This window comes from Candidozyma auris, chromosome 1 (genome assembly GCF_003013715.1).
Source record: "Candidozyma auris chromosome 1, complete sequence".
Taxonomy (NCBI): domain Eukaryota; kingdom Fungi; phylum Ascomycota; class Pichiomycetes; order Serinales; family Metschnikowiaceae; genus Candidozyma; species Candidozyma auris.
In genome coordinates this window covers 529,944-545,881 of record NC_072812.1, presented here as the reverse complement: position 1 = coordinate 545,881, position 15,938 = coordinate 529,944, and the positions used below count along the sequence as shown (strand labels likewise).

The 15,938-nt window shown below is 42.8% G+C and overlaps 6 protein-coding genes across 6 annotated transcripts; 3 read left to right on the top strand and 3 right to left on the bottom strand. All coding sequences in view use genetic code 12, as the record gives it.

The window, feature by feature from the left end:
• Positions 1–3,053: 3,053 nt before the first annotated feature.
• Positions 3,054–5,234, bottom strand: ARG83 (Arg83p; the record flags this gene model as incomplete). Its single annotated transcript, XM_029034470.2, has 1 exon — positions 3,054–5,234. One exon carries the CDS (start codon positions 5,232–5,234, stop codon positions 3,054–3,056), a length of 2,181 nt encoding a protein of 726 aa, XP_028889712.2.
• A 590-nt stretch (positions 5,235–5,824) lies between these two features.
• CJI96_0000245 (uncharacterized protein) lies at positions 5,825–7,090 on the top strand (the record flags this gene model as incomplete). Its single annotated transcript, XM_029034469.1, has 1 exon — positions 5,825–7,090. The coding sequence occupies one exon, from the start codon at positions 5,825–5,827 to the stop codon at positions 7,088–7,090; it is 1,266 nt and encodes a 421-aa protein (XP_028889711.1).
• A 176-nt stretch (positions 7,091–7,266) lies between these two features.
• Positions 7,267–7,854, top strand: CJI96_0000244 (H(+)-transporting V0 sector ATPase subunit c''; the record flags this gene model as incomplete). Its single annotated transcript, XM_029034468.1, has 1 exon — positions 7,267–7,854. One exon carries the CDS (start codon positions 7,267–7,269, stop codon positions 7,852–7,854), a length of 588 nt encoding a protein of 195 aa, XP_028889710.1.
• A 113-nt stretch (positions 7,855–7,967) lies between these two features.
• RPN1 (proteasome regulatory particle base subunit RPN1) lies at positions 7,968–10,859 on the bottom strand (the record flags this gene model as incomplete). The annotated part of the gene is made up of 1 exon (XM_029034467.2): positions 7,968–10,859. The coding sequence occupies one exon, from the start codon at positions 10,857–10,859 to the stop codon at positions 7,968–7,970; it is 2,892 nt and encodes a 963-aa protein (XP_028889709.2).
• Positions 10,860–11,480: 621 nt separating this feature from the next.
• CJI96_0000242 (mRNA splicing protein YJU2) lies at positions 11,481–12,401 on the top strand (the record flags this gene model as incomplete). Its single annotated transcript, XM_029034466.2, has 1 exon — positions 11,481–12,401. One exon carries the CDS (start codon positions 11,481–11,483, stop codon positions 12,399–12,401), a length of 921 nt encoding a protein of 306 aa, XP_028889708.1.
• An 821-nt stretch (positions 12,402–13,222) lies between these two features.
• SEC6 (SNARE-binding exocyst subunit SEC6) lies at positions 13,223–15,709 on the bottom strand (the record flags this gene model as incomplete). Its single annotated transcript, XM_029034464.2, has 1 exon — positions 13,223–15,709. The coding sequence occupies one exon, from the start codon at positions 15,707–15,709 to the stop codon at positions 13,223–13,225; it is 2,487 nt and encodes an 828-aa protein (XP_028889706.2).
• Between the last annotated feature and the right edge of the window lie 229 nt (positions 15,710–15,938).

Below are 15,938 nucleotides of genomic sequence, written 5' to 3'. Positions count from 1 at the left end.
GGGAAAGTAATTGGAAACTTTGTAACGGGAAGGTGCTTGATCAACCCCTGGAATATGGTGGTGCCCTAGACGACGTGAGAACAGTATGGGGTAAAAAATGAGAGAGAAGGAAAGAAAAAAAATGTGAGCATGTGGACGGATTTACATTTTCTCCGTATGTCAGCTCGGTGCAGGCGAGGATTCGTAAATCATGGGGAGGGTGGAGTGGTGTAACGCGGGGACGGGCCATCAGCTGCAGTACTCCTTTTGTCGGTGAGCCTCATATGAGACAGACGGCGACGTAGTTGAGGCGACCGCCTTCCGTAAAAACCCTTTCATTGTGTGGTGGATTGTTTGAAGGCACCAATGGAGTCCCCACGAGAATCTGTCGCAGGAGGTGCTCGACTCCGCCGAAACACAAAGCAAGCGACAAGGGTGCACGTCACATGACTGCCTACCTCGCCATGTTTCTCCGGGATAACGGCTCCGGGCAGACATGCAAAAAACAATTGGTAAAAAAATTGGTAACCCTGCTACCAATTCTTGTACGGCATCGGCATTTGGCAAACAATAGACTGGTGCAGAAGGGCAAAAGCTGTCTGTCAGAACCACATCGACTATAATTGACCGTGTCCGGAAAAACCCAGCAAAGAATTTGTCCAATTGGGCGCCTGTTGTATGTGAGAGGATGCCGTAGGAAATTGCGCTTCTTTGCCTATTGCTCGCTCGGAAATTCGCACCCAGTGTTGCAATAAAAAAAAAGCGCCGGAAAAAATAGGTGCGGCCCAACCCCATATTTTGTGACGCTCTTTTTTTTGGTGGGGGATGCGAGCGAGGGTTACATTTTTCCGAAGGGCCCCTACGATTGTCACTGAGGCTTTCGTCCAAGCAGGGTCACGCAATGAAATTGTAACAAGCCAGCTCCCCGATGGTTGCTGGGAGGCTTCGTGCTAACAGAAAAGAACACAATGCCAGACCCAATCTCTGCTTTGGCATCAGCAGGATAGGGGCTCGGACAAATGGCATTTTCATGGCACTCGCGGGTGCCTTCTTGTCCGTGCTTTCCGGGGTGTTCCTCGCCTTGTTAGCTAAATTAGGTCACTTTTTCAGTGTAGCTTCCAATGGTATTTTTTCCAACTGTTTTTTGCATGTCGCACACACTTCAAAGCGGCTTCGGCGCCCCCACCTTTTGCAAATGTAACTATACCTTCGACTTTCCTGTAGCCGCTCTACGGGTGGCCGAAAATCGCCAGTGCATTCTACCCTGCTGACGCCACTCGTGCGTTGGGCTGAAAGTGGCCGGATAAATTGGGCAGTTCGCTTGCGGTGTTTGCTGCGATGGTCTTGGGATGCTGAATTGTGTAGGTCAAGGCGGACAAGCGAGCGTTTGGCAGTGATGTGCCGATGGGGAAATCCTAGGGTGAGAATTCCGTTTGTCAAAAGGCAATACCTATTTGGGGCGTTGCCAGACAGGACAAGATTGGAATAGGGGAAACTGCGGAAGCCACTTCTTGTCAGACTAATACATGGAAGAATTGTGAGCTCACTTTCTGTGGCCTTTTCGTTGCATGGCGAATATGTTGCAAATTTGTTTTTTTGCAGCCAATTTCGGTTCACATGGTACCAGGCATATATGAATGACAGGTTGAAATGACACTCTACTTTACCACCATCTACGATGCCTGGTTCTCCCTTGGTTATAGTCACCAATTGGAGGACACTTCATTTTGTGCGTTGAGCAGCCTCTTGTAGTGGTTGTAGGTCTTACCGCTCTTTGCATCACGGCTTCCTACAAGTCAAGTCAACTTTTGGGCAACAGTAGCAACATTCATCGCATGGTCGGCGCATACCATTCGGATTTGTTGCATCCATCAAATATCTTTGCATCATTAATGTTAAACGATTTCGCTCACGCTTTACTCACGTTCGATACCACTTCGGCGCGCAAAGCATTAATGCAATAATCATCTAGCTGCTGTGTCTCTAGATTTATGGCCCAATTGCCGAAACATACAAACCTCATCCTTCCTACAGTGATAGTATTATGTCTTGCCTACTATAACTATGCTAGTGCTTACGTGGTGGGTTTCAAGGAGATTTACAAGCACCACTCAAGGGCTGGCGCAATCGTCGTTTGGGTGCTTGAAGGCATACTTCAGCTCGCTTTGCTCGCAAGTTGGAGCCTAATACTTCTCAAGGGCCCAGGTAAAACCCCTCGTATCCCTTTATTCGATATATACGACACAAAGGACCCCGATCTCCTGCCGGTGCCTGACATCTTCTTATGTGACAAGCATGGGTACCCATACTGGTGCTCGGCTTGCGACTCGATAAAACCTAAACGTTCATTTCATATTCGAAGCCTCAACAGATGCGTTCCTCGATTTGACCACAAATGCGTGTGGGTGGGTACTAGTGTGGGGAGGGACAACCTTTTGTTTTTTATTCATTTCCTCATACAATTCGGTCTGCTTTTCGTCATAGCTCTAGTACCCGCTGCTGTCACTGTCAAGCTGGCTTTTGACAGAGATACTCGTAACTTACCACATTACATTGTTATATTTGTGTGTTCAGTTCTTTGGCTCCCTATGATCTTTGGTCTTCTCTTACAACAGATCGCCTTCGCAGCAACGAATCGCACAACCATAGATGATATCAGCATGAAACAAGCAAGAAAGTACAGTGAATGGAAAAAGGGTGATGAGAGCAAATTACCGAAGTGTCTTAGAAACAATATTCAAAGGAAGGAGACCGGGGAACGGTACGTCAATCTAAGAATCAAAGACACAAGATGGGTAGTCCCCTTTTCTGTTCAAGATCACCCTTACTCAGATGGTTTCAAACGGAACCTATCTCGAATTGTGTTTGATACTGACGATGACTTCCGCTTTGGGTTGTCTTTATTCTACATCGTAATTCCATTTGCATCTGTATTTATTAAGCGTCAAGGTGAAGACATCAAGACATACGACAATGCATCTGAGCCCTTCAGTGAGAGGTTTTTGAAGCTTATTGATGAAAAGATCTCGAGAGGCGAGTGCAGTATCCCACTGTACCTTCAAGGTAAAGAGAGTTCAGCCCAAGCATAATACAACATTCCACTCTCGCACTAGATCCATGAATTCCACTTCTTCACCCTCGGAACGACGTTTCCATACCTCAAATAGCATTTGCTTTGATCTCCAATAATTGTGCTTCCGAAATATGTTGTGACTCCATAGCTTGCGGCACTGTATTTGTAAGTCTTCGTTTGACTTAATGTCTATATCACATCCACAGATAAGGAGAGGCCAAAATGAAGGCAAGAATGAATAGGGGTCATTCTTGGCTTTCAGCTCCTCGGAAAGTTTGAGGAGCTTTTCCATAGCATTCAAGCTCGCTCTAACATAGTCTTGGGTTGCATGAAGAGCACTTACCGGAATCAAACGCTTGAAGTACACCTTGAGTGCATTGTAAACACTCATAACGTTATAATACAAACCTTCATGGAACGAAGAAGGGAAATTTTTCGTGGCTCGGTTGGTAATTGTGTCGAATTCATTGTCGTATAATTTCCAGTAGCTTTCGACGTTCCAATTTAATATTTTGTCCTCCACATCAGCGCACACCCGAGGAAAGTTTCTTGGAAAATAGTGCTGAGTTTGGAAGACACGTTTGTGATTCGTGAGTTGAACAACTTCATGGAGTAATTGCAACAAGGATTTGGGCAAACCGTATGAGACATAAACAGATCTGTCACCAACTTCAGGAAAGATGGGACTCGAGCTCAGATGAATCATGCTTCTCCTTGGCGGTTGGCCAGAATCCTTACTTTCTCTCCTTCTATCAGAACCTCGCTTTTCACCAAAGTATACCGTAAATGAGAATGGCTGTTGCTCATCACTAATACCGGCAGAAGCCACCTGAATATTCTTAGGTCTTTCACCCCCTTCTAGATTATCACTTTCTTCACTAGTTGAATCATACAGTTCGACATCAGAGAGGTCTTTTGTGAGATCGTAATTCTCGTCTAAGTCCTGATACCGTTGTTGTCGGTCCTTTTCCGGAATCTCGTAATTGAACAAAGTTACAGCCTGAGTGGAGCTGTAAAAGATTTGTAGAATCTCAAACACACTTCGGAGATACTTGTCAAGGGTAGTTAACTTGCGCTCGACCATTTTCAACCTGCTCTTGATAAGAAAGTCGCCGATGGCAAATATAAGTTCGTAGTTTTCATATACTCCAAAAAGATCATCAAGATTAATCTGAAGTAAAAGTGCCAACAATAAATACGTCTCGTAATTGTCTATCTGAGGAAATCGAGAATTATTGTCGTACTCATCCAAATGGTAATTCAAGATATTGATTCCAATTTTTCTCATCTCGATAGACGCTTTAAGCTCATCGTCCATGAAATATGATTTCTCGTCATTATTGACATTTTTCTTCTCGAACTCCAGCGACCTGCGAAATTCACTTGTAGCCAAACACATGAACATGATACCTAAGCGTAAGTTCTTAAGAAGTAGCGCTCTAGGAATATCACTAGCATCTTTGGGAATGTGGTGCGTTCTCCAGCTGTTTGACGTAGGAAACTCCTCGCATATCAACTCAAAGAGTATTTGTTTGATAAGCGGTAATACATAGGTATCCCATTGGTTTCTTTCGTACACAACTCTTGTAAATGCCATTGATGAGCCATTCAATTGCTGGGTCGCTGTCGTCAATAATGGGTGGATCTCAACGCCGTTTGGAAAAGATGTGGAATGCTTAAAATACCGCAACATGACATTCATGTTTGGCTTCCAATCATCGGGATCAATATTCGGGAAAAAATTAGGGTACAATATATGAAACATACTCTGCTCCGAGAATTTATACTTGGGGCCTTTAATAGCTAAAGTGGTGAGCTTCGCGGAATCTAAAAGAGCGTAATGGACGTAGGTATTGTCTGTTTTGGAAAAGATAGAGGTTTCTGGCTCGAGTTTATCTGAGTCTAGATTTTTTATAGGTTCAGAGATTGAGTCAGAGCTCAACTCTGGTGAATCGCTCTTGGAAATTTCATCGATATCCATCGAGGTCGCAATAGAGCGCTTCACAGGCAGTATCTGAGCACTTTCGCTAATTGGGATTGGTTCAGGCAATACCGGACTATCCGTAAATTTGAAAGCTCCGAATGGTCCGTTGAAATATCGCATGCTCCTTGACATCTTCTTTGAGACATCATCAAACTGAGATACAACAGCGTTCAACTGTGCATAGGTTTCGTATTTCATCAGGTCAGGAAACTCCACAAGGTCAACATTACGACGCAGCAGTAGCCTCTCCTTCTCAAGCGCATTTCCTTCTTGTTTTTTCTGATTAACCAGAGTTAGGCGGTTATCCTTATCAATGACTAATGGCGGAGCCCATGCTAAGACTATGCTGTAACCCTTGCATTCAAGTTTAGCACGTTGACAGCGTAAACAGACGGGCCTGGTGCAGTCACATTTGATTTTTCGTAGACGGCATGTCCAACACCCATCGAAGTTTCTTGATCTCTTCTTCACGCCATGCGATGATGTAGGAACTATTGATGCAGTTTGCGCCATCAATTGGCGACTTCACTAATTTCGATATTAAGCCCCCCTATAGTTCTATACTTGAAACTTAAGGCGCTTTAAATTCCTCGAATTGGCGAATGGGAAGACTCTTGGCTAATAGTTAGCTTGAGAAGTTCAGTAGGTGAGATGCTTACCAGAGACGCCAAGCGCGGAATTATAACGCCTAAGTGACTAGGTTATCTACAAGCACAAGCTTCCACATAACTCTGATCCTTGGTGACGCTTCGTAACATTGCGACTCTTGATCTCCAACTTATTTCGATATGGAGGCTTCTGAGGAATTTGACCCTTCAATTCCTGTTATATTGCCCCATGAGAAGGTTTACCTCGTTCAAGTAGGGTACAAGCTCTTTCGATTCAGTGGCGCCAGCCTACTGTCAGATGCTCCTTCTTACTTTACTACGTACTTTCTCAAAGCTCAAAATGCCGATAAAGTGCTTTATATTGACCGCAACCCTCAGGTGTTTGAAAAGATCTACTATCATTTGCAAGGCTACCACATCGAGATTCACGATGCTCAGGAATACGTGTACTTGTGGCTGGATAGCTACTACTTTGGACTCTCAAGACTACAAAAACTCTTAGACTGTGAATATACCTTCGCTTGCATTGGAGATCAGTCGTTCAGGATACCCAAGCAATTATTTCAGAGAACCAATAACTATCCCAATTTCTTTCTGATCAATTTTGATAGTTTACTTTCTGATAGTGCAAATATCATTAAGGCAAAGTCAATGATTAGGCCGCCTCCTCAGCGGCCACCCACAGCGTCAGCAAGATCTCCAAAACTATTCGCTGACTTACTAGAAATTCTTAAAGGGAACGAAACTGTGCTCAAGGATGAAGACCACAGGCAAAGCCTTCTACGAGAGTGTCGATACTACAGACTATTAGAGTTAGAGCAGAGACTACTAAAGCACAAAATCATAGCAAACCCTTTCGAAGATGATGAAGAAATCGTTCTTAATTTATGCGATCTTCAAAAGAGAGGTGTGGCAAGTCGGTCAACCGGCATTAAGGACGAGCGTCCATTGAGGTACACAAGACCATATATGTTAAAGGAGAGGGAAAGAAGCTTGATTGTTCAATTGAACCTTGAGCCTGGGTCACTTTGCAAGTTGAGTCTCAATCGAGATACTCATATCACTCTGTTAGTATGCACTGGCAAAATTGCCAACAGTATCTATAACGTTTTTGGATCCATTGCCAACGAACTTCTGCTAGAATATCAAATGGATATACATGGAAAGGGAGCAGATAAATTTGTCATTCTATGTGGCTTATCCAAGGCAAAAACAGTTCTCAATGGACGAGAACTTAAGGATGACTGGTTTCTTGACTGGTACAAGCCATTGGAAGAGCCACAACAAAAGAAGAGGAAACTAGAAGAAGAGGAGTTGGTCGAATTCATCTTGACGAAGTCCTTGTGGAGAGTTCTCGTGCGAGGAGATAGATGTCGATTTCACGCCGTTTCTTTAGAAGGCTACACGAACCAGGCAGCTTTCAATAAAAATATAGCTTTTCTATAAAGAGGAAATTACATTTTCCTAAAAAAAAAAAAAATAAAAGATCAAGTAACTTGTTTTCAACATTGCAGTCAAAGGTACATGCACCCGTGCACCACAATCTTCGATTGTTCGCTCTATTCGTTCTTGTCACCGCCAACACACAACCAGACAGGCTTCATTTCTATAATCTCATCAAGATGCTAGCCAAATCGCTTGCTATTGCATCTGTTCTTGTCATTGGAGGCTACTTGGTTTTTCAGGGTCAGGGTGAATCGTTCAATGTTGGTGAATTCCTAGAAACAACATCACCATACATGTGGGCAAACCTAGGAATCGCCAGCTGTATTGGCTTCTCGGTTATTGGTGCTGCTTGGGGTATCTTCATCACAGGTGTGTCAATTTTGGGTGCTGGTGTGAAGTCTCCTCGTATCACCACGAAGAATTTGATATCCATCATTTTTTGTGAAGTTGTGGCTATCTACGGGTTGATCATGGCCATTGTGTTCTCCGCTAAAGTCTCTAATGTTCCTGAGTCTTCCTTGTATAATCATGAGAATCTCTATACGGGATATGCATTGTTCTGGGCCGGCATGACGGTTGGGTTCTCAAACTTGCTATGTGGTATCACTGTTGGTATCACAGGATCAACGGCAGCGATTTCGGATGCGGCAGACTCCTCATTGTTTGTCAAGATTTTAGTCATTGAGATTTTTGGCTCTGTCTTGGGCTTGTTTGGTCTTATTGTTGGCTTGATGATGGCAGGAAAAGCTCCAGAGTTTCAATGATTCACACAACGACATATCCTTCACAAAAGAACTTCACTTCATAGACTACCGTCTTTCAACACTACGAAATTGTATACTCATTAGTATTGTAGCAAATCTCTTTAGTCTATAACCTAGTTTTCGGCCTCGACATAGTCGGGAGACTTCTTCAAGATGACAATGCCCTCCAAAGTGTGAGATAGACTAATCCACTCCTCGGTATTCTCCAATTCGGCTCTTTCTCCATAACTCAACAAGACAGGTGTAGCTTGTGTGACCCAGCCCGTGATGGTCTTGGGTTTACCTGCTTGGCCAACAACGTCAACCGCTTGACCGACTCTCACATTCACCTTGATTGGATTCAAGTTTTCGTCAACAGTCACGAGCATTCTTGGTTTTATAGCTGGGGTCAAGTAATATAACATTTGATGACTAGTCTCGGTGACTGAATCACTCAACACAAAAGATTTTGGATCTAGCAAGGCAACCGATACTGTCAAGAGGGCTGCCAAGGACACTTTATTCAAGATGCTTCTTTCTGTGTTAAATGGAGACAAGGTTAAGGTACCCTTACCCAAGGAAAGGATACCCTGTGCAATTCTTACCATGAAAAGTGAGTCTGCTGATTTGGAGTAATACGATGCCAACTGTCTCAACAACTGTGCCAATCTAGCATTGTTGGTACCAGCGCCAACGAGACCCATCGCATAAATAGCATTTTGAGTAACTTCCAAATCCGGATCATGGGAGTAACGAGAGAGGATGTCAAAAACCTTCATTTGAGGATACGATGCTGAAACGAGACCCATGGCTAAAGGCACCGATCTACGGATCAATGGGTTTCCGTAATGCATCAAATGGGAGAAGTGACGTAACACCATATCTTGGCCAATATCTTCGCCCATAGCAATACAAGCGAGACCTAAGACGGCAAAACCCTGGTATAACTCCTCTTCTTCTTCCTCTTCGTCGTCTTCAGCACTCACATTCGCTTTATCCTTTAGAGAGTCATGCCTCTCTGTCTTAACTTCGGCAGCATCTTGCATCTCGACATCACCAGACGGGTCGTTACCATTTTGATCTCCAGAGGTGGCCCCAGTGCCGTTAGCTTCAGTTGGAAGCTCTTGTTTACCTTCTCTTTTCAACTGGTCTTCCTCGCTTTCGCCAAGCTTCTTTTCTTCTTCCAACGTATCCTTTGGTTTTGCAAAGCACATTTGTAAAAGCGATTGGATCTGTAAAACATTTCCTGTACCAGCATAAGCGCAGATGTTCACCAACACCTTAAGAGTCTTGTTGATGGGGTGCTCAATGGCGTCGATTATATCTAAAACATCTTCCGCCATTTCGGTTTTGCCCATGTATAATAATCCAAGACCTAACGCCATAAATCTGATGAACTTGTTGCTCAATTGAGTGAAATCTCTTTCCAAAAGCGTTTGCAAGATAGTTGAGGTTATATCGCCGTGACATGTTCCCACAAAGACATGACCAAGCGCTAATGATGCTAAACATGACACCTCGCATGAAGTTTCTGTATCAGAAACAAGGGGTAACAATAAGCTTAAAACTTCTTCATTGGCTGATCCTGCAAAGGCGAGACCCAAACCATTGATAGCATTCGTTTGCAAGATTTTCTTTGGATCGGTGACATATTCTTGCAATAACGCTAACGCCGCCTCTGCTTCATCATGAATGTTGGTGGACACGATACCTGTACCCAACAACGCGCCCGCTTTGACCTCATCTTCAGCACTATAAGTGTATCTATCCAAAGCTTGCAAGCCATCTTCGATATTCCATTGATAAAGGCATCCCAAAGACGCAGTCGAAGAGATCATCCCCGCTCCCTTAGTCTTATAGATCCATGATTGATTATCTTGTTCGCCTGAGTGAATAAAAAGCTTGTCGGAACCGTAACCTAAATTCAAAAATGCGTTTACAAAAGATGCCGCCAAATTCTGCTTCGCAGAATCAATCTGGCCGAACCCAAAACGCGTGTTCTCTAGATGAGATTTGTAAACATCCTCCGGAACTTTGGGGTCCAAAAGATTTAGCTCCTTCACCAAGTAGGAGTAGAATGTAGGAAGCTTTACGTTTGAAATTATCTCCTGAACATCATCATCTTCACCAGGATTCCTGAATCTGTTGAATTGCTGTGATAAGATAAAAGCCAATTGTTTGTGCACCAACACATCATCAGTAGACTCAAATACTTGTTTGATGAGGTTTTCATCGTCCAATTTGATAGCCAAGGTCAAGGCTTGTGTTAATTGGTTGTGAGTTAAGTAAATGGAAAAGGCAGTGTGCAAAAACGCATTATCGTCAGGAGGAGCCAAAAGCGGAACACAGCTGACCATGTAGAGACAGACTCTTGCATAAGTTGATTCATCCAAGTATTGTGGCAATTTTTCAATGTTTTCAATCTCGAGCAACAAATCCACGGCATCAGCCTCAGCGTTGTGCTCAAGGAAGAATGGTACAATTTGTAAAGCTAGCTGTACAAGGCGATTGATGTAGGCATCATCAAAACCCAACTTCTCCTGATATGACTCGCCGATCTCCAAAGCCAAATGTCTGATGTACTCATGACCCCAATCAACTATAGTATCATTGGATGCCAACAACCTATATTTCAAGGAATCTCTCTGAGAATCAGTGTATGTCATGGCCAAAACAGACAAGACGTCAGCAAACTGGACCAAAAGGGTGCTAGAGATCTTGCTGTTCGGTGAGTCCCACTTCTCGTACAACTCAGTCAAAAGAGTATAATGAGGTCTCAAAAACTTCAATGGCTTAGGAACAGCAGTCATTGACGTAGTAGACTCACGAATCAATTTTTTCATCGTGGAGAGGTACTCGGAATAGAGTTCTTCCTTTTGGTCTGGCTCGTTAAGTCTTTCAACAAGCAACTCTAAGTCATCCTTAAGTTTTTGGTCTTCTTCAGAAAGCTCCTCCTCCTTGACAATGTTCTTTTGCTTCTTCTCCTCTGTATCAGGTTTACTTGCTTGATCACTACTTGGAACCATGTCTTATTATTGATGTTGGATCCAGAAGTTAGTCGTTCTCAAAAAATGGCCGTGGCAAACAGTGCAGATTAGGTCACGTGATGACTACATGATCAATCAAGTATATTTGAATGTCGAAAATTACCAAAGCGTGATTAAAAATATAGATTTTAGCCTTGATTCATATGCTTTATGAGAGCTTTCAAGACTTCATCAGATCCCTTTATATGCGAGTAGTATCTGTGGCCACGAGACTCTATTAAGCCTCATGAATATTTTAAAGCGTTGTTTAAATCGATGTGAATTCAATTTTAATCTAATTATTCTCTATTTTCCTTCTTTTCCTTGATAATATCTTTTTGGTTTCTTGATTTTCATTAAGAGACGAAGCTTACAATCTTACGAGCCTCGCGATCACCTAGAGAACCCATCCTCACTTTCGCACGTACAACGATAAAGCACTACGAAATCGTGAACTATCATACACAATTTCAAGCAGGTTGCCTAAAATTACAATAAGGAACTTGTCATAAGCGAACTTGATTCTTACAACCATCAAATCATACTTTGATTATAGCGATTCGCTAGACGTGCCCCTCATACCTTACAGAATCAACATCATCTCGTCCTCACTATCGCATCATGTCCGAGAGAAAGGCAATAAACAAGTGGTATCCTCCGGACTACGATCCTTCGAAAGTCCCGAAGAAGAGCAAAACGCAAAGCAAGGGCAGGGATAGGGTGCGTTTGATGCTACCTTTTTCCATGAAATGTCTAAAGTGCAACGAGTTCATTTCTGCACGAAGAAAGTTCAATGCAACAAAAGAAGCCACATCTGAGAAATACATGGGCTTTAAGATCATCAAGTTTCATGTGAGATGCCCATGCTGCAATAATGGTATTGTCTTCAGAACTGACCCTGCCCTGGCGGGATTTGTCCCTGTGGAAGGCGGCGTCAGAAATTATGAATCGTTGGCACGGGAGCATCCAAAGATAAATCGCATGGAGACAGACGAAGAGATACTTTCAAGATTAGAAAAAGAGGAGGAAGCTAGTCGACAGTTTAAAGAACAACAAGAGATGAGAAAGAGGAATCCATTCTGGCAACGAACAGGCAATTCCAATGACGCTATGAAAAATCTCGAGAATAAATTAGCAAAGCAACAGGAGGAGCAACAAATGTATGATCACCTTGTACAGTTACAAGACAAGGCTAGCCGTCTTCAGGAGTCAGGAGGTCTGGACAGGTTGGTTCAGGACGCCCAAAACAAGCTACGGGAAGAGATGGCTAAGAAAAGAGAGTTTGGAGACGCCAATTTTGACAGTATAGAGGAAGCACGTAAAACAGCTGACACTCTCGTCTCACCGGCAGTCACAATGTCAAAGGTGATAACTGTGAAGAAACCCAAGAAGATGACAGAAACGCACCAACCTTCGCAGCCAAAGTTCCGTTCAAACGATAACGATATCCAACACGATACTAATTTGACACCAGAACCCACCAAAAGCGGTCTATCTTCTTTACTAGGGTATGCTAGTTCTGATGATGATGACAATAACTAGTGAGGCGTGCAGAGTCCACCATATGACCTAGTCAGACCGTTTTACCAGCATTACCGCTCGCGCACCTAGATCTTATCTGAGCAGCGCGGCGGCAGGATTCATATGCTTAATTCACACCCCTGAAACCTTTTGACCGTTTCCAAACATTGAGTGAAAAACCTTCAAGTGTATTTATGATCGTTGTGACTCTGGCGCTTGTTGCCGCAGCTGTCACAGCGTCAGTCTCATGTTCAGTGTACGTTTGCCTGGAATCTAGGACGCACAGTGTACCACAAGTGAGGACAGTTTGCCATCTTCGAAAGGAAGACATAGCCATACGAATTACCAATTCCAGACTTAAACTGCTTTGCAGATTCGAAAAAATTTCGTCCTCTACAGTCGTTCACAACATTTACCGTCAATGTGGCGTTTTACGTGGTGTGGGCTCTGGGAAAATATTAGCTAGGTTTTATAAGAATACTGTTGGCAAAGGGGGTTACATCGAAGTGTGGCCCAATAAAGCCATAGAGCAAACTTCTATCATGCTGAGTATATTGAGCAGGTTTCAGCCATCCAAGCATGATGTGGAGTCTACAAAGATATTCATTTCGTCCAAGCTTTCTGGGGACATTGACGACGTTGTTATCGGCGATTCTGAAAGGTATCAGTGGTCTACACTGGAGTGTGTGCTACGAAGGGACGGTCACAATGAACATGCGTTAACGTTGGACACCAAAGACCAGGACGATTTGATATTGTCAATTTATAACAAAGTGATTGACTCCCACTTAGCAGTTTGTGTTGCTATATTCTTTGCTCTTCAAAAAAGACGATAATGAAGTTTACTCAAATGTGAAATGACTTAGAGTTTGCACCTGAATCATCTCTTCAGTCGGCGTAAATTTGCTCTTTATGTGTGACAACTCGTCTATGAGCTGAGGTAAACGCTTAGGATCAATGTCCTTACGACAAAGCAAAATACCACGGACATACTCGACTGAACAGTCTGCAAAATTGGGAAGTATCTCATGCTCCCAAAATGCAGGCACTTCTTCAAATGGCCGTTCAAACGTGGCTAAATCGCCCAAGAATTCGATTGCAGATAAACTTTTCACAAGTAATATAGCGTCCTTCCTCGAGAATTGTTTATCAAGTTCTTCGTAGAATACGGCAACATCGCGTGAAATGGCTTCGGCAAACGATTTATATTTCTTTGTTGCATGAGGGTCGATCTTCTTGCCATCTCCATGAAGGATATTGTTGAATCCAATGCGGAGGTATGCTTTAATAAATGTGTCAAGCATCACAGTTAACGTTATAGCATGAAGATCGTACGTTCCCCATCGCTGAATTGAAGACAACCCGTCTTCATCCACGATCGCATCGACAAGAAGGTGCGCCATGCTCTTCCCATGGTGTGCCTCGTAATCAGAATCTAAGTACCAGTCCTTGGTAAAAATCCCACATAATACTGGAATTGTGTCATTCACAATCATGTCCGCTTGGGCACGGACCACTGTCGCATTGAGGTCGGTACTGGGTCCAATGGTACTCATGATAGCTTGCTCTATCCGCTCCAGATACAGGGAGTGAACTTTACTCATATAATTAGGCAAAAATTTATCTTGCAATCGATCAGAATTGATCTCGTATGAGTTTCCTAAGGCAGTCAAATAATCAACAAGACCTGGAACTGAGATTGCTGCCTTCTCTTCATCTGTCATATTTTTGATGTCAAGTTCATCTTGATTGTTTGCTTTGAAGCGGAAAAGACGCTTCATTCTGCTTTCCTTTATTAGAAGCTTGTCATTGCTGTAAATTGCCATGAAATTCTCCACCTCCCTTTCGATAAGGCTCATGTAGGTCTCAACTTTCTCGTTGTAGCGTTTGCACCAATGTTCAATAACTTGAACAAGAACGCTACCATAGCCAGACTGTGCCGCAGCATCAGCATGCTCCTTCAACATTTGAATAAATGTTTTGTAATCAGCCAAAACATATACATCCTTTGTTTCTTCCCTGACAACTGGATGATCGAATTCATCGATATCATCAATTACTTGATGATGTGGAATAATATCCGGCTCGACAGACCGTTCGAGGAAGTAGGTCCTTTCATTGTTTGTAAGAGTTGCGTTCCATTCGTCCATTCTTGCCCCAATGGTACTAATGTAGTCGTTGAGAACTTGTGCTTTTAGTTCTTCACCCAAGATGAATCTTTTCTTTGATTTGTCTCCATCATGTAGAGCAACCGTCAATTCAGCATAGTAAGTATCGTACTGTAGAATGCGCATCAAATCCTCTATAGGCGGGCTACTGTTGATGAAGTCCATGGTGAAATTCTGCAAACAGTTGTGGTATGAACTCTCAAGAAAATCGGCGACTGCCCAACTTTGAGGGAACAAGGGACCATATGTATCTATGACAAAATTGAGTTCATCTTCGAGCCAGTCGAGACTGTCATAAACATCGATTTTATAATCAAAATGATTGACACATTCGTTGAAAAGGTGTTCAACGTACTCTTTGAGTTTTGAGTAAAAATATCTCATGTAGTTTCTGGGCTTAGCCCTAAACTCAGAATAGTTTAGTGTTTTCATGCTTTCGTTACTGATGAGACCCAATTTCTCTTGCAAAGACGCTTTGACATCTTCTCTGTTTTCGTATTGCAAGATTCTGATGATTTTAAAAATCCATGCGGTATTGCCGGCCTTTAAAGCAGCAAAAGACCTCTGACAGATTTCTTTTAGGAGTTCGTCAAACTGCTTAGTCGCCTGACGAACAGGCAGAGTGATTTTTTTCACAATCAGCTGGGTATCGTCCGACAATTTCTCAGCCTCCACTTCCATATACTCAGCGAAATTCCTTACCTGTGTCACATTGAAATGAATTCTGTAAATATTCATCAATTCATACAGATCGTCATTCATTACTATATCCAACTCAGCTGCAATCATCATTTGGATATGTTTCATAAATTCTTTGAAATTGGCAATGTCTGTGTAGAGGTTCTGAACCTGTAACATGGTTTGATGTACGTTGATAATGTTCTTGAGAGTATCATATTCGACAACATTTGTAATAGAGTCATCATAGATGGTATCAATTTTCTCTATGTTCCTTTTGATGAGTGAAAGCTTCTCCACAGACCGTTGTAATCTTGACAAGTTGGAGAAGATGAAGTCAATTTGTTCCCCTGTGGCAGTGCTTAATTTTAAATCAATTGACGTTTTCTCTTTTCGAAACTGACGTCTAAGCTCATCTATTTTTTTGAGATCACTTTCATCTCGTATGAGATTCGAGATTCGAGATAATACAGCTTCACTCATGTTGTCCTCGTGAAAAGTTGAGTGGAGTTGAGTCTTTGTGCGGTGTTATCATAAAGCAGGGATATCACGTGATATTGGTCATGTGCACCATATCAGCCTAAATCGGTCTACAGACTATCAAGTTATCCCCGGATTCCATTTGAGCTCTATTAAAGCATTGAGATGAAGAACACGAAAGCCGCAATACTTCGACTTCACAGCCATTCTTCGTCCCTAATTCAACAACACC